Here is a 25506-nt window from a genome sequence, read left to right as displayed (position 1 = left end):
TATTTAGCATGGTCAATTAACTTAGCCGATTAACTTCATCACCCTCCAAAAGAATCAGAAGGTGAAGACTTACCATCTCCTATGTGTTTTAGTAGCCTCTATACTGCATTAGTCATATATTATACTTAATAGAATTAGAATTTCAACTATTCTTTTTGGCCAAGGCAATTATTTGCCACACAGAGATACTTGAGTCTCAAGAGATTAGTTGGCTTCTTCAGGTTGGCCTTATGAATTTCCATATAATTGTTACTAGTGCCAAGACTTGGGTCTTTTACCAGTGTATCATAATTAAGTACAATCAATCAAGGTGTCCGTTAACCATTCAACACATAGATATGATTCAGAGAGAAGTATTGATTCTTCTTATAAAATAAATACTCAGGGACCAAATATGTTTGTACTATACCACAGTATCAGGAGAACACTTACAGGGTAAGGATAAACGGGTGGATATGGCTGTTAAAATAAGGAAAGATTAAAATTTTAATACAGGTATCATTATCAAGTTTATCAGTGAATGAAAATGTCTTATTGCTCCAGATAAATAGTCTCCCTGGAGAAAAAAGTAAAAAATAATAATCAGCATCTTCATTTTATAACCCCAAATTAAGTATAAAGGTGCACCAAGCTGCCATAATTATGATTTAACAAAATAAAGACAACGTCTTCATAACTGAGATGCTGAACTAGTTTTTGTTTACTGACATGTTTAAAATGAGTGAAGAGTAGGTTTTTGCTAAAAAGAATTTGCTACATTAAGTTTTTTGTACATGTGAAAGGAAGGAAAATCATATGTGAATGGGAGAGGTACTGAAAAGTTAAGTTTTGGATTCCTTCAAAACAAATTTTTTTTTTTTACGTCATCAAGGTCGTAGCCACCTTGACTCTTGACTTATAATAAGATTACTGATTCTCAAAAGTTCCATATTCTTTAGCTTGTGTTAATCCAAATATCCTTCATCTATCCTTCTGATCCTTCTTATTTGATGCCATCTAAACTCTTCAATTTACTATATGACTAAGAATTTTGGAGGCCTTATCTCTGATAGGACATGTCAAAATAATAAGAGATATCATTGGTACATTTCATTAGGATAAATGTTATGAGCATTTAACAATGTAACACATAGATATGATTCAGAGAGGAGTATTGATTCTTCTTAAAGAATAAATACGGACAAAATATATTTGTATTATACCACAATATCAGGGGAATACTTACAGGGAAGGGATAAAACCGTGGATATCGCTGTTAAAATAAGAACAGATAAAAATTTTAATACAGGCATCATTATCAAGTTTATCAGTGAATGAAAATGTCTTATCTTCCAGATAAATAGCCTCCCTGGAGAAAAAAAGTAAAAGCTAATTAATCAGCATCTTCATTTTATGAATGAGTAATAATTCTTAAGGCCTTATCTTTGATAGGACATGTCAAAATAATAAGAGATATCATTGGTACATTTCATTAGGATAAATGTTATGAGCATTTAACAATCTAACACATAGATATGATTCAGAGAGGAGTATTGATTCTTCTTAAAGAATAAATACGGACAAAATATATTTGTATTATACCACAATATCAGGGGAATACTTACAGGGTAGGGATAAAACCGTGGATATCGCTGTTAAAATAAGAACAGATAAAAATTTTAATACAGGCATCATTATCAAGTTTATCAGTGAATGAAAATGTCTTATCTCTCCAGATAAATAGCCTCCCTGGAGAAAAAAGTAAAAAATAATCATCAGCATCTTCATTTTATGAATGACTAATAATTTTTGAGGCCTTATCATTAATAGGACATGTCAAAATAATAAGAGATATCATTGGTACATTTCATTAAGATAAATGTTATGAGCATTTAACAATTTAACACATAGGTATGATTCAGAGAGAAGTTTTGATTCTTCTTATAGAGTAAATACTCAGGGACAAAATATGTTTGCACTATACCACCTTATCAGGGGAAAACTTATATGGTAAGGAAAAAACTATCTCCTTTAAAATAGAGACAGATTAAAATCTCATTACAGTCTTCATTATCAAATGAAGTGAATGAGAATGTCTTATCTCTTCAGATGAATCTGCTCCCTGAAGTGAATGAAAATGTTTACCTCTTCAGAGGAATCAGCTCCCTGGGAAAAAAGTAAAAAATACTAATCAGCATCTTCATTTTATAACTTCAAATTGAGTACAAAAATGCACCAAGCTGCCATAATTATGATTAAACAGAATGAGGACAAACTCTTTGTAACTAATATGCTAAATTAGTTTTTATTGTTGTTGTTTAATGACATGTTTAAAATGAGTAAGGAGTAGGTTTTTGCTATAAATAACTTGCTACATTCCAGTATCAAATCACTCTGGTGCAAGTTTTTTGCATGTGTGAAAGGAAGGAAAATCTATCATGTGTGAACAGAGAGATACTGAAAAGCTAAGCTTTGGGTTTCTTCAAAACAAATTTTTTTTAACATGGCTATGTTTTATATAGTTTAAGAGATACTGATGTTCAAATATTTTTTGTGCTAATAGAGTCTGGTATTATGTTTTTCTTTGTTCTTATATTTTTATTTTTTGCACTTCTGTTCTTTTATTAGAAAACTAAGTATTATATACTGTGATATCATAAACAATTTGTTTTGATAACATCCACTAGAACTTGTTGGATTGACTGAAGAAGTATTATTTCTTGATGAATATGTCAGTAACTAGACACAAAGAATACCCAGAAAAGAACATTATTTGAACAGAATAAGAAACAAAGGTAGGAAGAGTCAACAAGAAGGAGGTGAAAGAAGAGGGGAGAATAAAGGGAAGGTTGAGGGGAAGGACAGAAACAGGAAGTTGAGTGGGGGGACAGGAGAGGAGGGAAGAGATCAGGAAGTGGAGGAGGAAGAGAAGGAAGGTAAAAAGGAGAGGGAAGGAGGAAGTGGAATAGGAGAGGAGGAGGACGCAGAGGAAGAAGAGGATGAAGAAGAGGAGAAGAAGGAGGTAAGAAGGTGGAGGAGGAGGAAGTGGAGGAGGAAGAAAGTTTCAGATAGGTCAAGTTTTACCTAGTGACATACAAGTAAATGACAATACAGGCAGGAACTCCTGACATTTGGTTGGTCTAGACCTTGTAATATTTAGCTTCTTACCTGCACAGCTGCATGGAGCTCATTTAAAAATGTTGCTTTTATGTTAAGCTAATTACACTTGTGTGTCCATGTGTATTTAACGTGTGTGTGTGTGCATGTGTATGTGAGTGTGTGCACCCAAGATTTATTCTAAATCCCTAATGAATGTCTAGGTTAATTCAAAGAAATGGCTAATAAAAATATTAAAATCTATAAAGCTGTTATCAAGAAAATACAAACAATGACCAGAACACAAGAAATAAGGAGACTCCTTGGAGAACTACTGAGAATATATTGTTCAAAATTTCCGGATATACTTACAATCATGGCAATCATGAGGGCCATGACAAAGGCAAAGACAAAGATCTTCATATTTGGCTGATTCCTGTGAAAGCATATGTGAAAATCAGTAGCATATTCACTCCTGCATTTGCAAGTCAAACATTTATTGACTGACTATTCTCCAAAGCCTTGGGAAACACACTGGAAAGACAAAGACAATGGAAGCACATTGCCTGACATGAGGGAACTTAGAGATTGGCAGGGGACATTGCTAAATCAATATAGGTGCCACGATTTGGAAATAGAAACGTGCTATAGAAACACCCAAAAGGGACATCTTGAAGAGACCAAGAGGATGAGGACATTAAAATAAAGCAAAAGCTACAGTTGTACTAGGCTATATAGAAGAAAGAGGTGTTGGGAGCCAGCTGAAGAACACAAAGGAAGGAGAGGGTAGCATGCTAGAAGGGACATCATTCAGCATGTAAAGACAATGATGGGATCAGGCCAGCCCTTAGATTGTTGTGAGATTATGGTGGCCACAGAATGGCATGAGGAGAATCAAGGCAGAGTGAAATGTTTAGAAGATAGAATGACAAGCAACAGGGACTGGTTTCCTAACAAAGTGAGTGAAAGGAACCAGGTTCCTGGCTTGAGAAGAGTGTAGATGGTGTGACCTTGGTATTGGATAATGAATGATACTTGGCAGAGAAGCATCAAATTGAAAAGAATTTTCAGGGACTGGGATCCCTGGGTGGCTCAGTGGTTTAGTGCCTGACTTCAGCCCAGGGCATGATCCTGGAGTCCTGGGATCGAGTCCCACATTGGGCTCCCTGCATGGAGCCTGCTTCTTCCTCTGCCTGTGTCTGTCTGTCTCTGTGTGTCTCTCATGAATAAATAAATAAAACCTTAAAAAAAATTCCAGGGACAATATCTATAGATACTTTGGCAAACTGAATGCGTGAAAATAATGTATTCTCCATATTAATTGCTTCAACTAAATTGACATGATCTGGGATTAATTGACATGTATTTGTAATTCTCTATATGTAAGTGAATCCAATTTTATTGTAGAAAAATAGTTTCTTTCTTTCTTTCTTTCTTTCTTTCTTTCTTTCTTTCTTTCTTTCTTCTTCCTTCCTTTCTTTCTTTCTTTCCTTCAATTTTAGTTTTTTATTCATGAGTGACACAGAGACCGAGGCAGAGGGGAAGCAGGCTCCCTGCTGGGAGCCTCATACAGGACTCAATCCCAGAACCCCTGGAATACTACCGGATCCAAAGGCAGATGCTCAACAAATAGAACCACCCAGAAACCCTGATTTATTATTTCTTAATTGAAGACATATAAATAAAAATTTTTCTTTTTTTTTTTTTTTAATTTATTTATTCATGATAGTCACATAGAGAGAGAGAGAGAGAGAGAGGCAGAGACACAGGCAGAGAGAGAAGCAGGCTCCATGCACAGGGAGCCCGATGTGGGATTCGATCCCGGGTCTCCAGGAACGCACCCTGGGCCAAAGGCAGGCGCCTAACCACTGCGCCACCCAGGGATCCCAAATTTTTCAAATATAAGATAAATAATAGGTCAAATCTTTTTTCTCTTAACCCCTGGTTTTGATAGAACATTAGAGTAACGACTACAGGGAGAAGCAACTGTTCTTCTACTAATAACTCTAAATCTTTAACATATAAAGCAGACCTCAGGGCTAATGGCACTTTCCTTGTTCTTTATCTGTTATTTTGCCCCATTAGTTTAAACTCAGGACTGTGGCATTTGACAATTCATAAGAATTAAATATTTCTTGGTGAAATTTTTCTATCATCTACTTGTGAAATCCAATATTCAGTCATGTTACGATACAAAATAGGAAGTTTCTAGCTGGCATTTTGTTGAAAGTAGAAGATTGGGAGAAATTCACAGGAAGTGATCATAGATAGATAGACAGATAGATAGATGATACATTATTAAGGGCTTTGAAATAATAGTTCCCAAGGAACAGAATGATAAAAGTCTGAAACACTACAGGTTTTTTTTTTTTTCCCAGCCAAATTAAATTAAAATTAAAATGGGTTAAATGAAATGAATTATTAAAATGAAAAAGTCCCTTATACATTATTATTATGCAGAAAAACAAACTATTTCGAATGATGAAAAGAGCATGGAAAGATTATGGAAAATGATTAGTTCTGGGAATAAAGTAACTTTTTATAAAGGTGACTTAATACTATTGAATACACGTGTTTGCCAAAAGGGATCTGATCTATTCAGATACCATTTTCTTTTAAACTTAAACTTTAAAATAAAGGTAGAAGTAATTCTTAACAAAGCCGATGTCACATACATAATCAAGAAACTAAAAAAGCTTTTAGAAAATCCCACCAGCAGAGATGATGGAGCACATCTCCTCCATTTGACATATCCATCTCTCTGTCCAATGATCACTGTCAATTCAGAGGCACTGAAATCCTGAACTCACCTTCAGATCCTCACATCAGGTCATTATGTCTTTAAATTGTTTTTTCATTAGAAAACACTAGGCAGTAATATACGTTTTCTAAATAGTTTTCAACTTATTCCAAAAAACACAAAGGATTAAAATATAACCTCATACTTGATTGTACATGAACATATTACCTGTTAACTGAGAGAAGACTCAGGAGTCAGAGGCCAAAGTTCTGAAGCCCTAAGAGATGATGTGCTTTCCCAGAGGACCGAGGTATTTAAATACACTGAAATCCTCCATTTGTTTTTCTAAATCATGTCAAATATGAGAACATATTATTAAACTGAAAATGATGCCCAAACCTGTCCCCAGAAATCAAGATAAACTGAACATGGTGATTTTACAATAGGAGATTGTAAAGCAGATGACTAGGAAACAAATGGACCCATCAAATATTAATCCCAGTCTTAGTCTAGGCATATGTGAATAAAACAAAGGGGAAAGAAAATCGCAGGAAACCAAGCATAGAAATAAATGATTGAAAGAGTAAAAATGTTTCTGAAGCAAAGCATCTCCCTATTTCAACAAATGCATGTCCAAGACGGAAGTACTCTATGCCAAAAATGATACCATTTTATTAAAATTCTACTTGTGTCTAATAACTGGTGACAACTGTCATAACAAAATTGGAGTCTTCATTCATCTCGTGTGTTTCCTCCAAACTATTAAAATGTGTTTTCTTCAATTGGCTTTGGCATGCTTTAAGTCTTGATGTATATCCAAATTGGCCAAAATTCAGTCATCTATTGAGTACTGTATGATAAAATAATTCTTATTTTCAAATCAAATGACCATAGATGCTTAGTCTACATACCTCACAAGTAACTGGAAACATATGTTTTGGAATTGAATTTACTTGAGCCTTTAAGGGGGCTCATGTTCCTCAGTGGAAGCCATGTGTACATTTTACTCTAGAAAGGAGGAAATTTATTTTTGTTTAGTCTCCAGGTAAATTTGTATAAAAAGTCACTGCTTTTCTACTGGTTAAGTAATTCAAAGTGGTCAGAACTGAATATCAGAAAATCATTTTTAGAGGTTGTAAATGTTACATGATAGTCCACTGTTACTGAAAGTGATACATGAGACCATCAGAATCAGAATAACCTGAGAACTTCTGGAAATGGAAATTCATAGGCCCTCTTTCAAGATGCACTGCATCAGAAGCTTAGAGATGCACTAGGAATCTCATTTTAACAGTGTCTTCAGGCAATTATGTGTGTAGCATAAAGACTGAGAAACCAAATGATAGACTCAATAATGTATTATTTGTCTAGAAATTAGGTCCTATAAATAAACTGAAGGTTTAATTTTTATCAGGTGTTTCAAGACAATATTTACCTAATGGTAAATAATCTATGATATATTTGAACCAGACATTAGAAATTATTTAAATTATTGAACATAACTTCATTGATTTCTAAGCCTTGAAGATATATAGTCTTTTCTCAAGTGCAAAGCAAAATTAATCTTTAGTATATTGTCAATGGACAAAAGATATGAAGGGTTTAGTAGGTATTGAAATAAGCCTGAGTTTTAAAAACCAGCCCTGCTTTTTCATTTAGAATTATCATATGACTTCCTTTCTTTTTAAGTAGTTTCTATCTATCTCCCTCTACCTCTCACCTAATTTCTTCCCTCCCTTAATTTTTCATTGATTTATGTAAGCAATGTTAGTAGGCACACTTGTAATAGATCTATGAGATTCATAACCTCATGAAGAAGTGAACTAACTCTCTACGGGCAATACTGAACAGTATCTGCAACAAAACCAAACTGCCAGGTAATAAAAATAGAGAGACGTGAATATACACATTTACAATCTACAATTAAACTTCACTCACCCATATTTTAGGTTGGACACCAAAATGTCAACATGATCCCACTCATTACTTTCTGCTTTAACATGATAAAAGCATGGGGATGGCCTGAGAGTATGGGAAACAAGAAGGTGAAATCTAAGCACTGGAATAACCTTCTTGTGTTTATTCTCTTGCCATCTTCCAGGGACAGTAGGTCATTTTAGAATATTGATGGACCAGAACATGTCTTGATATTTTACACTTAAGTAAAACAGATATCATTTCCTCTTTAACTAACCAGTGTTCTGTTTGAAAATGCAATTACAAGGGAAACATCAATAAAGTGCTATTGCTGTATCATAAGTCTGACATTACATTGTGGCATAAGTGTGCAAACAGTGAATGGGTATTTCTGTTGGTATTTTTGCTGGATTTTCTTTCTTCTCTTCCTCCTCTTTTTCTTTTTTCTCCTTTCCTTATTTGTCTCACAATGAAATAGTTTATAGTCTGTGATAGGTTCTGCAATGATGATTATTTTAACTAAAAAACTATTTGGTGTCTATTCTCCTGTGAATTACTAAAATGAAGTGGGAATCAACAGTAGACTGGGAGATGTTGAAGAATGTATCAATGATCTGGAAAACAGGCTAATGAAAAGTACCCAAACTATCTAGCAAAAGTGTAAAGAGTTTTTACAAAGGAAGATAGGTTAAGAGATCTCTTGGACAACATTAAGGAAATGAACATTTACTTGCATTATAAATTTCCCAGAAGAAGAGAGGGGCATTAAACTAATTTGAAAAATTAGTACCTGTGAACATCCCTAACCTGGGGTAAGAAATGGACATCAGGTTTAACTGTACAGACTTCCAAATGAGACTAACCCATCCTGGTCCACACCAGGACACATAATAATTAAAATGTCAGATATTAAATATAAGAGAGCATTTTAAAAAGCACCAAGATAGAAGCAACTGTTACATACAAGAGAAACCCTAAAGGCTATTTTTCATCTGATTTTTTCAGCAGAAACTTTGTAGACCACAAAGGAGTTACACGACACAAGTGTTGAAAGGAGAAAACTTACAATCAACCCTACAAGGTTATCATTCACAATGAAGGAGAGATAGTTTCCGAAACAAGCATAAGGTAAAGAAGTTTATCAGCCTTAAACTAACCTTACAAGAAGTTTTAAAGGGACTTCTTTGGTGCAAAAGAAATGGCCATAATTAGATGTAAAAAAATATGAATCACAAATATGAAACATGCAAAATATGACAGCATATACATAAAAAGCAGAGTAGGGAGCTAAAGTTTTTTTACAATGAGTTTGAACTTAAATGATCATTAAGTTATTTTATTTTTTATTTTTGTTTATAGGAGCTTTGTTCATAACTGCTAAAATTTGTAAGTAAACAAGATGGCTTTCAATAGGTGGAGGATAAAGTGTGGTGCATCCATACAATGATATATGATTTAGTGCTAAAATGAAATAAGCTATCTAGATTGGAAGTCAGCAAACTATAGTGTATCAGCTAAATCTGCGCCCCCACCCCCCTGCCTGTTTTATAAAGCTCTAAGGACACTGTCATAAAAAAAAAAAAAAAAGATGAAATTAGGTGTGAACCTCTAAAATCACATGAAGGAAACTTAAATGGATATTGCTAAGTGCAAGAAGCCAATCTGAAAACTCTACATTCTGTATGACTCCAACTATATAACTTCTGAAAAAGGCAAAATATTGTCTCTCCTGATTTCCTGAAATCAATCCAGAAAATAATACCACTTGTCCTACTTATAGTCATAAGCTCATCATTGAAACTGTCACAGGGGTCAGTAGAACAAGATATACGCTGGCCAAGTTTGAATACAGACCCACCACTGTGGCTTGGGGAGGGATAGGATTGGCATAGCTGGGTGCTCCATGCTGTAGCCTCCCCTGAGTCACCTATTGAGACCAAGAGCTCTATAAAAGGGGGGTGGGGACAGAAGGGAGTGGTGCTTTTATCAGGAAGAGGAGGAAAGGGTGCTAGGTAGAATAGCAGAACAATGGCTACTCTCTGTGTTACATATATTTTTAAAGTTCTCCTTTCATTGTTTTTTAAAAGAAAAAGATATTTATCCCTTAGCAGTTATAAAATGTGGTACCATTTCATTTTTTAAATATTTTATTGAAACTCAATTTCCCAATATATAGTATAAAACCCAGTATTCATCACATCACGTGCCCTTCTTAATGCCCATCACCCAGTTACCCCATCCTCCCCCCCTTCCCTTCAGCAATCTTCAGTTTCTTTCCCAGAGTTCAGAGTCTCTCATGGTTCGTCTTCCTCTCTAATTTTTCCCCATTCTGTTTCCCCTCCTTCCTTTACGGTCCCTTTCACTATTTCTTATATTACACATATGAGTGAAACCATATAATTGTCTTTCTGCAATTGACTTCTTTCACTCAGCAAAATACTCCCCAGTTCCATCCTCATCGAAGTAAATGGTGGGTATTCATCCTTTCTGTTGGCTGAGTAATAGTCCATTGTATATATAGACTACTTCTGTATCCACTCATCTGTTGAAGGACAACGAGGCTCCTTCCACAGCTTGGCTATTGTGGATTTTGCTGCTGTGAACATTGGGGTACAGGTGTCCTGGCTTTTCACTACATCTGAGGTAAATACCCAATAGCACATTAGCTGGGTCATAGGGTAGGTCTATTTTTAATTTCTTGAGGAAATGCCACACTGTTTTCCAGAGTGGCTCTGCCAGCTTGCATTCTCACTCCCACCATCAGTGCAAGAGGGCTCCCCTTTCTCCACATCCTCCCTAACACTTGTTGCCTGTCTTCTCATTGTAACCATTCTCACTGATGTAAGTGGTATCTGCTTGTGGTTTTCATCTGTATTTCCCTGATGGCAAGTCATGTGGAGCATTTTTTGTTGTTGTTGACCATGTCTAAGTCTTCTTTGGAGAAATGTCTATTCATGTCTTTTGCCCATTTCATGACTAGATTGTTTTTTGGGTGTTGAGTTTGATAAGCTCCTTATAGATCTTGGATACTAGCCCTTTATCTGATATGTCATTTGCAAGTATCTTCTCCCATTCTGTAGGTTGTCTTTTAGTTTTGTTGACTGTTTCTTTGCTGTGCAAAAGCTTTTTATCTTTATGAAGTCCCAATAGTTCACTTTTCCTTTTGTTTCCCTTGCTTTTAGAGACGTGTCTTGCAAGAAGGTGCTGTGGCCAAGTTCAAAACGGTTGTTGCCTGTATCCTCCTCTAAGATTTTGATAGATTATGGTCTCACATTTAGATCTTTGAACCATTTTCGGTTTATCTTTGTGTATGGTATAACAGAATGGTCTAGTTATATTCTTCTGCATGTGGATGTCCTATATTCCCAAATCCATTTCTTGAAGAGACTGCCTTTTTTCTATTGTATATTATTTTCTACCTTGTCCAAGATGAGTTATTCATAGACCTTAGGGTCCATTTCTGGGCTCTTTATTCTGTTCCATTGATCTATGTGTCTATTTTTCTGCCAATACCATACCGTCTTAATGGTCACAGCTTTGTAATACAGCTTGAAATCTGGCATTGTGATGCCCCCAGATTTGTTTTTTTCCCACATTCCTCTGGCTATTTAGGATCTTTTCTGGTTTCATACAAATCTGATGATTATTTGTTCTAACTCTGTGAAGGAAGTCCATGGTATTTTGATAGAGATTTCATTGAATGTGTAAATTGCCCTGGGTAGCATAGACACTTTCACAATATATATTCTTTCAATCCAGAAGTATGGAATGTTTTTCCATATCTTTGTGTCTTCCTGGATTTAAAAAGTGTCCTTCGTCCTTAGAGTATAGGTCCTTTATCTCTTTGGTTAGGTTTATTCCTAGGTATCTTATGCTTTTGGGTGCAATTGTAGATGGGATTGATTCCTTAATTTCTCTTTCTTCAGTCTCATTGTTAACTGTATAGAAGTGCCGCTGATTTCTGGGCATTTGATTTTGTGGCAATCCTGCCACATTGCTGAATTGCTGTATGAGTTCTAGCAATCTTGGGGTGGATTCTTTTGGTTTTCTATATACAGTATCATGTCATCTGTGAAGAGGGAGAGTTTGACTTCTTGCCAATTTGAATGCCTTTTATTTCTTGTTGTTGTCTGATTGCTGAGGCTAGGACTTCTAGTACTCTGTTGAATAGCAGTGGTGAGAGTGGACATCTCTGTCATATTCCTGATCTTAAGAGACAAGCTCTCAGTTTTTCCTAAGATTTTATTTATTTGAAAGATAGAGAGAGAGAGAGAGAGAGAGAGAATAATGGAGGTGGCAGAGGGAGAAGCAGACTCTCTGTGGGGCATGAAGCCCAATGTGGGGCTTGATCACAGGGCCCTGGGATCATGAACTGAGTAGAAGGCAGACATTTACAGACCGAGCTACCCAGGAGCCCCCCCAAATTCCTTTTTAATAACTATTGGTAAGGACAGAAATATTGTGGGTCACAGACTGCTTTATCTTCAGAGTCCTAAAATGAGTCTGACATGTAATACATATGCGATAAATATTAGTTAGATGAATAAATACGTTTAGAAGACAATTTTAGGTAGTATATAAATAGAAGAATTTAAACATTTTGTTTATATTCATGTGTATCAGAAAACTGTACATATAACTACAGGATAAAGCTGTGGCTGCGGTTATCATATAAAATTTCTTCTTAAACTAAAGTGTTAAGCAGTATAAATTAAAGATGTTCATTAAATATAGCCTGGATAAGAATGTATTTGACAAATATTTGAAATACCACGTTGGGGAAACACAAGCTTATGGTAATGGAAGACACTCAATAGCAAGATCTCCATTATTTAAAAATTTCAAGAAGTTTGATAGTAGTGTAGCTAAGCAAGAATAAATCTCCGTTAATTGATTCACTCAAAGAAATAAAACTAACACAGATATTTTGTGCATAGCTAGAAAATGAACATGTTATAAGTTTGTCCCTATTATTTAGACAGCAGACTAACTTTTCCAAATGTTAGAATAGTATTAGAACACAGGCCCTTACATATGTTAGACCTCTGTAGAGTTCTCACGAACATTGGTTTTTCTCCTTAGGAAAAAATGCAGATTTTTTACATAGAATAAAATATCTAACTGTGTAAGACAATACATTGTGCCTAACAAGGAAGGATGTCCACATTCTTCACCCATGCACATTTCTATAAAATAAATTATGTGTAATAAAATAACTCTAATGGTTTGGAAAAAATAATTTTCAATGCTTATGTAACATAAAAATGCTGTGACTTACTTCCTGAGAGATTCTGGCAGATTCCTTAGGTGAAAATAATATTTTTTGATGACTTACTTTTTCATTATTTTCCACATTTCCAAAAGAAATATAGAACCACAACCGTTATCTGAGTCTACAAATCCTCCAAGCCTATTCAGTTACCGGCAGAGCAACTAGAGTCAATAATATATTCCTGTTTCATTTTATTATAATAAAAAACAGACTTGACAAACTTAGAAGAAAAAATGAGCTCACATGGATGCATTCTATGGACAGGAGACCAAAGAGAAAACATACTCACCGTGCTTATATTGTAACTAAGGAAATACAAAAATAAGCAGAGAAGACCAGGAGACAACTGGGTATGTCAGTTTACATTGGAGGCAGAAATTCAGGATCGTATTGAAATATTTGGGCAATTATTGGGGTAATTAAGGTTCTTAAACTGGCAAGATGATAGAGGAAAGAATATAGTGAGGAAAGAGGTTGAGGTCGAAACCCTACTGATCATCGATGTTAAGTCTGAGAAAACGCAGTTGATGCAAAGAAGTAGTGAGAGGAAGGGAATCACACAGACACTTACGGAGCAGTAAGACTGAATCAACAGGACCAAATTCAGTAGTGCCTTTGGGAGCAAGCTCCAATTATCTCTGTGCAGTCATTAAACATTGTGAGATTGAGACAATGCATATAATCATATTGCGCATAATGGATGCTCAGTACATTTTTCATGTTATAGTCATTATTACTACTTCACCACAACCATTCCTATTGAAAACAAAAGCTTTGGTAGGGAGTAAAAAAGGAGAGAAAGAGAAATTGGCTCTGGAACACAAGATCAGCATACCTTTGAAACTAGAAGGGAAACGTCAGTGTCCAGATTAAGATCATGGTAGAAGGATACACTGGGAGGTGGGTGTTTATGACGAATTGGTTGGGTATTCAATTGATGGAGAAAGGAAAAGGCTCTTCTAAGAATGGAGGGGAGGAGGTAGAGATCATTGAAGGCTTGAGGAGAATAATGAAGCTACTAAAAGTTTGAGGGGAACAAAAAGAAAATATAGCTAATTCTAACTCCAGAAGGAAGGGTTTGAAAGCAGTTTTATAATATAGAGTATAGAAAACATAAACTGACAAAAGGAAAAATTATATGGTCAGGAGTCATTTTTGGTTTTCTTTTTCTTTTTCTTTCTTTTTTTTCTTATCCTTTGGAATTTAACTGCCAGGGTAAAAGTGTAGTAGAAGTAGATTTTCAGAGATTTTCCAGGATTAGGCTTTTCCAGGTAGGACTGTCAAAGGCAAGGAGTCAATGTGAACTTTAAGGAGAATATTTAAATGATCAAGAGTGAAGCCCAGGTGAGTGGGAAAGGAAGGAGGCCAAGGGGAAATAAAAGGAATGGAATACTACAAGGGAACCTTAAATGACAAGAGGATTCTTGTCATTGCTCTCCCATTGCACAGGCACCTACCTCAGTGCATTTGCTTTTATTGTCTCTTCTATGCAACTGGGTTCCTTCACTACTCTCACATTCTTTTTGTTTCAGGAGGTAAAAGTTGAACTTGCCAGAATGGCCTTCTTCTTCTGTAGTGCGCTTATCAGCACTTGGCGTAGATCCTATTGTTTCTTTTCTGGCTTGTTTTCTTCCTCTAATGATTAGAATGTGAGTGCCATAAGCCGGGAAATTTGTTTTCTGCCCTCTGACGACATCTAGAAAAAATATCTGGCATATCAAAAGTGCTTGACACTTGTTGGAAAAACTGTCTAGCCACTAATGGAAGGCCTTAGAATGTTTAGGTTCCCAATATTAGATTCTTATGAGGGTTATGTTCTGGGCTCTTCTCTGGGCCAGCAGGGACTGTGACTTGAGAATCTGGATGAGAGTTTTTTTCGGAGAGACACATGGGAACAGGAACAAATCACAGATTTGTTACAATGAGGACAAAATTGTGCTGAGGGACAGCTGTAGTGAGGCCCATAGCCTGAAGCTTCTCAGACATTGGGTCTGAGAGGCACACTTGAGATTGAAGGCCCTATGTGTACACAGAGTTCCTTCAGTGACGTCCAGATGGCCTCACTTAGCTGTTAGAGAACTACCTATTCTAGTCAACAGTGGCCTGGTCTCTACCTATGAGGGATGGAAATAAAAAGACCACACGGCTAAAAGTGCATTTGAAATTTTAATGTTTTGGCAAGAGATGTGTGATTCTGTGTCTCAGCAGTTGTGCTACAGAGACTTCAGCTGATCATCAATACAGTTAATGTGGTACTACAATCCCGATCTGACATGTCCAACACGATCAAAAGGAAGAGTACAAACTATACAGACAGTACTTCACACAATCTTGCTTTGGCTCAGGATTGTTGCCTTTTCAACAAACAGTCAAACATATCTTAGGTGATGTGATAGACGTAGAAACTGTAGAAATGATTTTTCTAGTCAAATCTATGAATCAGGAGAAAATATTGGATTAGCAATAAAATTTATATTTCAAAATATACATATATATTTATGTACATATGCATGCATATGATGCATATGGGCATAATACGTATCAACAGGCAAATCTACATTCTGGCCTTGCAAAAATATAATTATTTTTATTTATTGCTAGTTAATATCCTAGTGCCGACATAATAGGCTGTTAGCATGTATTTGTTGTGCAAATGACTAAAGGTTGGGTAGATAATAGCCAGATTCTGCAAGGTTCATCTTATTTATTTATTTATTTATTTATTTATTTATTTATTTAAAAGATTTATAATTTATTTATTCATGAGAGAGAGAGAGAGAGGCAGAGACACAGGCAGAGGCAGAAGCAGGCTCCATGCAGGGAGCCCGATGTGGGACTCGATCCTGGCTCTCCAGGATCATGCCCTGGGCTGAAGGCGGCGCTAAACCGTTGAGCCACCCGGGCTGCCCTGCAAGGTTCTATTTAATCCTCCATTAAATGAGAAATATTTATATCTTTGACAACATTTCAAGAAATATTTTAATTTCCTAGTAGTTTATCAGCCATAAAATATATTACTACTTCTTAAATGACAATACCTTGTTTTAATTTGAATGTCTATTTTTCAAACACTTGTATTAAGTAAAATATCCTTTGAAAATTTGAGTGTCTTTAAAAACAACTCCCTCACAATTATTCTGCCAGATTTCATTTTTTTAAAAAGATTATTCTAGAGACAGAGTAGGGTGGGGAGCGGAGGGAGAGAATCTTCAAGGAGACTCCCAAATTAGCACAAAGCCCAACGTGAAGCAAGATCTCACAACCCATGAGATTAGGACCTGAGCCGAAACCAAGAGTTGGACACTTGACTGACTGAGCCACCCAGGGCCCCCGAGATGTATTTATTGTAGGTGTATTTTGTAAATATTCTGTCAATTTCATTTACTTCCACCTTAGTTGTCCTTTTGATATTTCTTGCTTTGTCTGAATTTCCTAGAGGTCATATGAGGCCTTCGTCTAGGTATCAATTGGCCTCTCCATACTACTCCTTCATTGTGCTTGGAATTCTAATTTAGCACTTAGTAAATGTCTCTATAAATTTGTTTCTCCTTCTAAAGATGAATTTCAGGATATGTGAGTCAGTAACTCATTTCTATCAAGTCTCTCAGTTAAGGGATTCAAGATCCGCAATTGCAAAACAGAGAACTAAGGAGTGACCACAAAGCGAATGGTCCTGTTCTGAAAACACAGCCCAGCTTTTATTCACACCAGTAATGTTATTCGTCTCACATAGAGTTAGTTGGGAATGTTGTCTGATCCTTTTCCATCACTCAGGATGACCAAACTGGAGAAGAAAACCAAGCTGTGGACCAATGCCATGAAAGGTAAAATCCCCTCCTCAACTTAATCTCCAAGTGGTATGTGTGTGCAGCGTAGCCTCAGACGTGGAATGTTTCAGAGGAAGGGTCCTAGGGCTTAACTCCTGGGTGGGATTTGTGCCTCTTTCATTATTACATGCACTGTGATCACCACGGGCAATTACTTAGCCTCCCTGTGCCTGTTGGTACCACCCATACAGGGGCTGATAATGTTAACAGCCTCACAGGTATATATGAACATGAACCTAGTTAACATTGAAGGTGTAGAACTGTGGCTGACACATGTCAATGCTCAGTAAATATCAGCAATTCTCTTGGATTCACTGTTGCATATTTTTCATTTTGACCCATTTATTATTTTAATAGATATAAAACATACATATATGGTTTTGACTAGAAATTCAATTTGAAGATGTAAATTAAGATAGTTGATCCTAACAGTTCTCATCAGAGGAAAATTTTCTTTTTATATTTTTGAATCTTTGTGTGATTTTGGATGCTAACCGAACTTATTATGGATATTCCACTTCTAGTTTCAGACTGTTTTGTAAATTAATCTGATATATATCTTCTCATCTCAAGGAATTGCTGCAGAAATGGAGCAATATTATATGCCAGTGTTTAGGAAATTAGAATCCAATATAAATGAAATTCTTATCACTATTATTATGATCTTATATTGCTATACTTAACTACATGTTTTGTTCTAATTACTGGCTTTGAGATTTTAATTTAAATTCGATTTAATTTCTATGTGTGACCTTGGGATTTTTTCTTTATTTGATATCTCTCTCTCTCTCTGTCTCTGTCTCTCTCTCTCTCTCTCTCTCTCTCTCTATATATATATATATATATATATATATATATAGAAATGGGCAGGTGATTTTCTAAGGCTATACCAAGGGTTCATAGCTACCTGCTGAGAATGAACAGCCTGGAAATATTGGGGGAAGGTGAACTTCTGGTGAAATTGGTGGATTTCGACCTACAGAGACACAAAATTATTAAAAAGTCCTCATGTAATCCCCTCCAGGTTCAAAAGAGAGAGTGATAGGAGTTATAACTTCACCTATTTAGATAATTTCTAAAGTATTCTAACTAGACCTGACAAAAGGAGAGTGAAATTATATGGAAATCACTGTAAACAATATTATAGCATGAACTGCAAAATTGAAGAAATCTTCTAATTAATTCAGTGACTCAGGCAAACATATCTAAAAGAAAAGAAAATTTGTACATAATAAAGTAAAAGAAGAATTTTCAAGAAGAGCCAAGATAAGTATCTCAGTTTATAATTTCTCTTTCCATTTCTGATCTTGAGAGTCCAATAAACTCAGTAGGATTTCTCATGATTTTATTCATTGGAATCTAGGATTCTGAGACAGTTGCTTAATCTCTCTGAGCATCACACTGCAGGGTTACCAGAGTCAAGTATAGAAAGAACATTCTGCACAGCACCAGGCACATATTTTCTATTCATAGAATGTTCTCTACTTCCAAGTCCTTCCTTTAAGCCTGTTTCATAAGCCTTCACATAGGATAAATGGGATATCCCTTGAATGGAATAAAGATAGAATTAAAATAGCAATGTCCCAGAGAATAATTTCCAGTTCTTATAATTGGAAACCTATTTTCTTAATTTCCAGGGACCAAGTATTGAGTGCATCCATGGCTATAATATATGATTCATATGGTAGAAGAATGCTAGTCTAAATACCAGTGAGAAGCTAGTAGAGTTAGATGGGTTTTCAGTGGGAGGATTATAGTTTAAATGCATTGAAGTAAATGTAGCTCTTTTATAAAATCTTTGGAGGATATTTTTACATTGTATAGGATGATGATTAGAATAATACCTAATACTTCTAGTATATCTGTTTTCCCAGCATTGTGCTATATGGGTTACATATATTAGCTGAAATGATCTTCACAAAAACCCCCTCAGTCAACAATGTATTCTATGCTTATATTTCACTTGCTAGTACTCTAGCTGACTAGGAGTAAGTACTTAAGAAATGTTACACACATCAGAAGTGGTGGAGCTGTAATTAGAAGACAAATTTCCTGACTTCAAGCCTATGTCCTTTTGCTGCAAATCATGAGTCCTCAGCCACAATGATTGGTCCTAAGAACTCCTGAAGTTCAAAAATATTCTCTACGGGACTTAAATTTTGAGACATCAGGTCATGGCATTCTATCAGAGAGAAGGTAGAGCACAGTTCCAACGATCATTTGAAAAAAATAAACAAAACATATATTTGAGGTTTGCAACTGCTTCAAAATCAATCAGACAATTGCTCAAAATCATTTTTGTTAAAACAGCAATTCCTATCTATTTGCAAAAACAATTAGTTCATATCCACCAAGTATACAGAACTATGTAACAGAAATATGATTTTTTAAAGGTATGATTTAAAATATTTATTTGGAATTAAATTATAGTGATAATTTGGATGAGGAAAAAGTGATTATTCTTTTATTTACAGTATATGTTTATTTGAAGTTTACCAGCTGTTTCAGGTAATTCTTTTCTTCATCAGTCAGCTTAACTTCCTGTTAAAAATCATAAGCAGTTGTTATAGAAGTACAAAAGAAATCACTACTGAGTAACATTAAATGTATGCCATTTCAATAAAAATTACTTACCCCAGGGGTTACTTCAGTGGATTCCTTAGGGAGAGAAAACACAAATCATCTCTACTTGAATGACAGAACAGTTAATTGCTCTAACTAGTTATAGTAGAAGAGGTAGGGCTAATGATATAATTCCGAGCCCACCCATCGCTTTTGAGAAATATAGTCTTAATTACTGATGTAGGAATTAACTAGGAATCTATGTGCTAAGACTTTTATTCTGAGAACACACACTTGGTGTTAACCTACTAACACACTGCTAAAGGCATGCGTCCTTAAAGTCTTCCCCATGTCCCTGCAAACAATGAAGGAGTGTCCAGCATAGCAGATGGCCCAGTGAGCACCTGGTGAAGTAGGAGGTAAAGGGAAGCCTACGTGTCCTTTCTGGAAGCAGCATGGGCTTGCAGTGTGAGACCCAGGCATGGGATGACAGTAATGATGCCTTGTATGATCCCCAGGGCTCTGATGAGGAAGACCTAGGGCTGGGCCACAGGCCACAAGACACCAGGCCACAACCCATGCTTCACCACCTCCCAGCAACCTTCCTATTGTACCCACTCACCCAGCTTTTCCTGTCACAGGAGGTATTTCTTGTAATCCTCACCTACACAGTTTATATGACCCACTCCACTACTCGATCCTTAATTCATGTTGGGAGAGGAAAACTTGCTGAAAGCAATTTACAGGCTCTTTTTACATATGGGGATGTTTTTTTAAAAAATTAAGTTTCTAAAGAGGCAGAGAGTAAAGATGGGAATTACCCAAGAATATGGAGTAGAACAGTTAGTGTTCTCTAAGGGACGGTTAGTGAATAACCCTCACTAACTTTCAGTTGAGCATATTTATTACACAGTTTTTCTTTATTTTTGCGGTATATTTTTATGTGACTTTGTTAAAAAGTTAGCAACTTCTAGTCACCATTGAATAGCATGACAGTTGGAAAATGTGCTGCTCTAGATGAATCAGTTGTTTCCCTGACTTGAAAAGAAAGTGTCATTTTTAAAGTGAACTGTGAAAGGTGTCCTTGAGAAATTAATACATTGAGTAAAACTGATCACAGTCTGAAGGTCAAGAGTGGAATCTGCTGCATTGCCTTCTTTTGACTAGCAGTAGTAGGATAAAATTTGATGGTACCAACCTGATCATTAGTATGGCAGACAAAAATAAGAAATAATATAAGGAAAAAGAATTTGTCTCTCAAAGAATTGTAAAATCAATCTGATTTTAAAAAGCTGTGTAAAATATAGAAAACACAATTAGATATAAATAGAAATGTCTTGATTGAGAGAATTAAGAACAACTGTAGGAAATATAATCAAGGGGCCAAATGAAAATTGCATTTTAATGCATTTAAAATGATATTTTTATGGTTTGTTAAGAGAAGAAATTTGCAAGTATGCCACTTTTTCTCATTAATATTTTAAACTGCTGGTTTAAAATAGCAGTAGCAGTATAGAAATAAAAATACCTTACCATATCAACAACCTTCCTTGAGGTTTCCTTAAGAAAAGAAAGCAAAGTTAAACACATTTTCATTTCATTAATTTTGCAGAATTTTCTTTGGGATACCTCAAGAAAATCGATATTCCATAAAGGAAGAAGAAGAATGTATTTATTTCCATTGTTTGAATTGTATCTGAGTTCCTCGATCATGGAAATACACAATCAATGTTTTACGAGATTTTGAGCACCATTGGGGTCTGGTTTCCTTCTTTGTTTTATTGTATCATCAAGGTCTAGCATTATGTAAGGAACATAGTATTTAATCAATACATATTTCTTAACTAATTATACACAATTTAATTTACTTGCAATGTGAAGAAATATTTTGAAAGATACTGTGATACTGCAAAGTAGTTTTGCTGAGTATTTGTATATAGAAGTATTTATTCCCATCTGCATTTTGTATTTGGTATTTATGTAAAATTTCTAGGGGAGTAAATTTGAGGAAAAATATTTGGTCAGGTTTTGCTTAGGCAAACAAATATAATCACAATAAATGAAAAATCTAGGATTTTGTAAAAATCAAAACCACTAAAGGTAACATCTCCTTTCCTCTAGGGAAACAAGGAATATAGTTGATCATCTGAATCCTGCATTTATTAAAGCAATGTAAATAACATATATTTTATAACCATTATGAAATTTAACTTTACAGTTTGATTTAACTTTAAGAGTGGTGACTTACTTCCTGGGAGATGCTGGTAGATTCCTCAGAAGAAGAAAGAAAGAAATGATATGTTATTTCTCATAAATGAAACACTTTATCATAAAAGAAACACAGAAGGCAAATCCTTAGGCAGTTTTCAGGGTGTCTTTAGGCACTTACCTTATGTGCCATTGCTAGGAAAATATTTAGAAATTCAAACTGAATGTATGAACTTGAGTCCTCATCCAGGTGGGATTTCTCTGACTTGTTTTATAAAATTGAGAATGGGCACCATGGCTCCCGGGGTCATAGTATTATTCAGTGACTTCTAGCAAAGACAATGGTCTTGGGCATTTCTGTTGGGTCCAAGAGCACACAAATGATATCTTGCTCATTTTGAATATGTAGGGGTTAGTCTTCTGCCCTAAATGGTTCTGATCATTGTCACACTTTATTTTCATTTTCTGTAGTTCCCTAACTAACTCGATGCATGCAAAAAAAAAGAGAGAAAAAAAAAGAAAGAAATTTAGAATCAAGACAGTCTTTTACAAATCTTAATATCTGTTTCTGGATGCCATGCTGTTGTCTTCAAAGTGAGGAAAGCCCCTCACTTCACTGGAGAAGTGGTACTCCTGCTCCTTTCAAATAGAAAATAGAAAATAAGTTTCAATTTTGTGGTCTAATGAATTGACCATCATGTGAAATATCTTTCCCTTTTTAGGAGGAATTTAGTTGAATTGGGCTTCCTCACCAAATCTTGTGGCTCCCTATAATAGTAATATACAAATAACTGTACTTGAAAGAAATTATTGTTCTAGCTTAATGTGTTTATTATACTTAGGAGCTACTTTAAGTGTTCACTTGTGATATTAAGGTTGCCACATCTTGTAATGTACACACTGTATGTGGAAATTCTACAATATTTTAACATCATTATGTGTTTCTCAAGTAAGGAAATACATACTTAGGCTTAAATACTGAAAATATAATATTGTTCAAGTGTTCTCTGTCAAGGAGAAACTTGAACATTAAACCATTTTCTTGACATAAATGACTGACATAAAATTCTAACCATGACAGAAGAGCTAGTATATGAGTCACCTGCTGGAGACTAAAGTTAATTTTAGCTGAGCAGGATTGTTAAGAGCACTGACTGAAGCCACCTACAGAATAGAAAGATAAGGAAGAAGGTGGTTAAGACTAGTAAAGTCTAGCAAGAAAGAGTTGTTGTCCCATGTGTAAAATTGATCACTGTAAGTATCTTTCTCTCTTTTCCTACATTGAATGTGCAGCATATGCACTTCCCTGCCTTAGCTTTACTGTTGAATAGGCTTTAATGTTAAGGAGACACCAAAGTTGGCCAAGACACATATTTAAGATACAGCAATAAATGAAGCAGCAAAGATTCTGAGCACTTTAGGTAACTGGTGTTCTTCTGAGAAGTCAATTTTAGGGTTGGGGAGGGGTTGGTATAGTTTCTTACTCTTTTCCGCCTAAATGGTTAATTATATTTTGTCTTTAAAATGATCATTATGGGACACTTGGGTGGTTCAGCAGTTGAACATCTTCCTTCAGCTTGGGATGTGATCCCAGAGTTCTGGGATTGAGTCCCGCATCGTCCTCCTGCATGGACCCTACTTCTCCTCCCTCTGACTATGTCTTTGCCTCTCTCTATGTCTCTGATGAATAAATAAATAAAATCTTTAAAAAATGATCATTATGATAGTGTTGGCATATTATATGTGTATAGTTATTTTCATTTACAATAAAATCACTTAAGCTTCTTCCCCTATGTAAACAGGTAAATTCCTCATGATATTGACTTAAATGACTTCAATGGTTTCCTTGATTTACCCAGAAAAAATGTCATTAAAAGTAGCTGACTTTCCTGTCCTGTTTGGACAAAGTCACTACTTTATTTGTTGATTAATAGCTCAGATCTATGTAATCTATAGTCTTTGCTTCCCATATCTGCCATCTTCTACACAGTTGATAAATTTTCAAAGATTTTCTATTTAAGTAAAATAATGTTTTGACATTTAGGATGTTCCTTAGGCATGTGGCATCCAAACAAATAGCATAAGATCTTATCTCCCCTAATGGCAGCCATGGTATCTAGAGCCTCCATGGGCTACCTTGGAAAACCTTTCACATTCAAGAATTAAGAAGCACAGAAAAGGAGGTGATTTCCCTAAATTCTCATAGCTTGTTCATGGCAGGCCTGGGACTCACTTCCTGGACTTCTGACCCCTATTCTTATATTGTATAGAATTAAGTGCCTGCTCCCATGTTCAGTTTCCTGCTCTGCCACTTACTGCTTGTATCTGAAATGTCCCCTAAGCCAAAGATGATTTACAAAACAAAGTGGAGATGTTAACTGGACTATTGACCAAAGATTTCCTTTTTTTTTTTTTTTTTTTTTGGTAAAGATTTCCTTTTTTTAGTTTCAATTCCCCTTGTAAAATGCACATGAAACTCTCTACCTCTGCCTCTCAAAAACAGTTGTCAGATTCAAGTAAAATGCCATAGAAATGAATACTTAGGACAGTTCAACTTATCCTGACTCAGAATTGGTGTTGATAGTGCTATATCTATAGTATTCTGACTATATGTTTTGTGATCTCATTTCTGACCTAAAAAATTACATTTAATTTTCTTTCATTTCTACATTTGAAGGGATTGAAATATTTTTTCTTTTGTTAATTTTTTTAATTTCTTACAATAAAGTAAGAAACAAACAAAAATGTAGAACTCACCAGAAGGGGAAAGAGATAGTAGTCATTTATCTATCTTCATTTGACTCCATGGGTTCCTTACTATGTGATGTTGATTATAAGCCTGACGATATTGGGGAAGGTTCAACTCCTGGTAAAGCTGGTTGATTTTGCTCTGAAATGAAAGAACCGTATCAATATGTAACAACAGAACGGGATCTTTTCTACAGCCAGAACATAACTGGACAAAACTAAATGAATTTAAACTTTAATTGGAAGAATTTAAATGATGCCAAATTGGCCAAGCAATAGACATTTTTAATATAAAATTCATAATCAGAGTGTATACATTCATAGAGTGGACTTCAGAGTTAAAGATGTAGTCTAGCTGACTAAGGCTTCCAGGTGAAAATTACTGAATATAAAAAAATGAAAAGACTGTATAAGAGATGGAGTGGGAAAAAAAAAAAACACCCTAGTTTGTCATTTCTTTTCCCATATCTTGATTAATCCTGGTATGGACCAGAATGAGAGAAAACTCAGCTTCTATTCCCATAGTCCTCAGCTGGTCCCTTGGCACTAAGAACATCACTTACACTTTAGACTTGAAGTAACCTTAGAGTAAATTGATATATGTAGAATGGTTTGCGTTTTACATGTCACATAAGCTTAGCTGAATAAATTCTATTTTGATTTGGCAATGGACACTTGAAGATGAAGTCACTTAACACAGCATCTTAACTCTTACAAATGGTTGGTTCATACTGATGATTAGAAAATCAACTTGTTAAAGTCAGTGTAATATGTCTTCAGAATTGCATGTGGATAAGTGTTGGGTAGACACATGATTATGAATTATGATAAGAATGGAACAAAGAGAATGTTATTAGAAACATCCAGAAAGACTATTGGAGCATTTAGAATATTCTAAAAATAAATAATTTCATTTTGGAGATCTTGTTTTTAAATATTCAATAAGTAGTAGCTCCTCTTATAATAGATTTAGAGCCTATCTTTCCTATGTGTATAAATTCAATAATATTTGATATCTTTAATTCCTTTTTGTCTTTCAGGAATACCATTAAATACTTTACACATCATCTAATTACAGAAATGGGTTGCCATATTTCTTACAAGTGGGATAATAGTAGTTGGGAGCTCTTAGTCTTAACATATCAGTTTTTTGCTAC

At 35.3% G+C, this 25506-nt stretch overlaps 2 protein-coding genes across 25 annotated transcripts in view; one reads left to right on the top strand and one right to left on the bottom strand.

Annotated features, from left to right (window-relative positions):
- Positions 1-6191, bottom strand: part of STATH (statherin) — a 55586-nt gene extending 49395 nt beyond the window's left edge. For 2 of the 21 annotated variants that reach the window (XM_049093027.1, XM_035710848.2), the window contains exons 1-6: positions 6044-6191; positions 3448-3511; positions 2125-2145; positions 1605-1728; positions 1226-1252; positions 433-459 (exon numbers count right to left, since the gene is read on the bottom strand). In XM_049093027.1, coding sequence (XP_048948984.1) covers positions 433-459; positions 1226-1252; positions 1605-1728; positions 2125-2145; positions 3448-3498 — 250 coding nt within the window. In that variant the 5' untranslated portion in view covers positions 3499-3511; positions 6044-6191. The remainder of the gene's footprint in view (positions 1-432; positions 460-1225; positions 1253-1604; positions 1729-2124; positions 2146-3447; positions 3512-6043) is intronic. The other 19 variants (XR_007401727.1, XR_007401729.1, XR_007401732.1 and 16 more) reach the window with 17 other exon arrangements.
- CSN2 (casein beta) overlaps positions 1-25506 on the top strand; it is a 113355-nt gene that overhangs the window by 40690 nt on the left and 47159 nt on the right. The window contains exons 1-2 of one of the 4 annotated variants that reach the window (XM_049093024.1): positions 6031-6125; positions 8738-8860. The exons of 1 other annotated variant lie outside the window; for it this stretch is intronic. The gene's annotated coding sequence lies outside the window, so the exon portion shown is untranslated. Of the gene's footprint in view, positions 1-2958; positions 3002-6030; positions 6126-8737; positions 8861-25506 lie in introns of those variants that run through there. 2 more of the 4 variants (XM_049093026.1, XM_035710793.2) reach the window with 2 other exon arrangements.

Source organism: Canis lupus, chromosome 13 (genome assembly GCF_003254725.2).
Source record: "Canis lupus dingo isolate Sandy chromosome 13, ASM325472v2, whole genome shotgun sequence".
Lineage (NCBI taxonomy): Eukaryota > Metazoa > Chordata > Mammalia > Carnivora > Canidae > Canis > Canis lupus.
The sequence above is the reverse complement of the archived record's forward strand: the minus strand, read 5'-3'. Positions and strand labels throughout refer to the sequence as shown.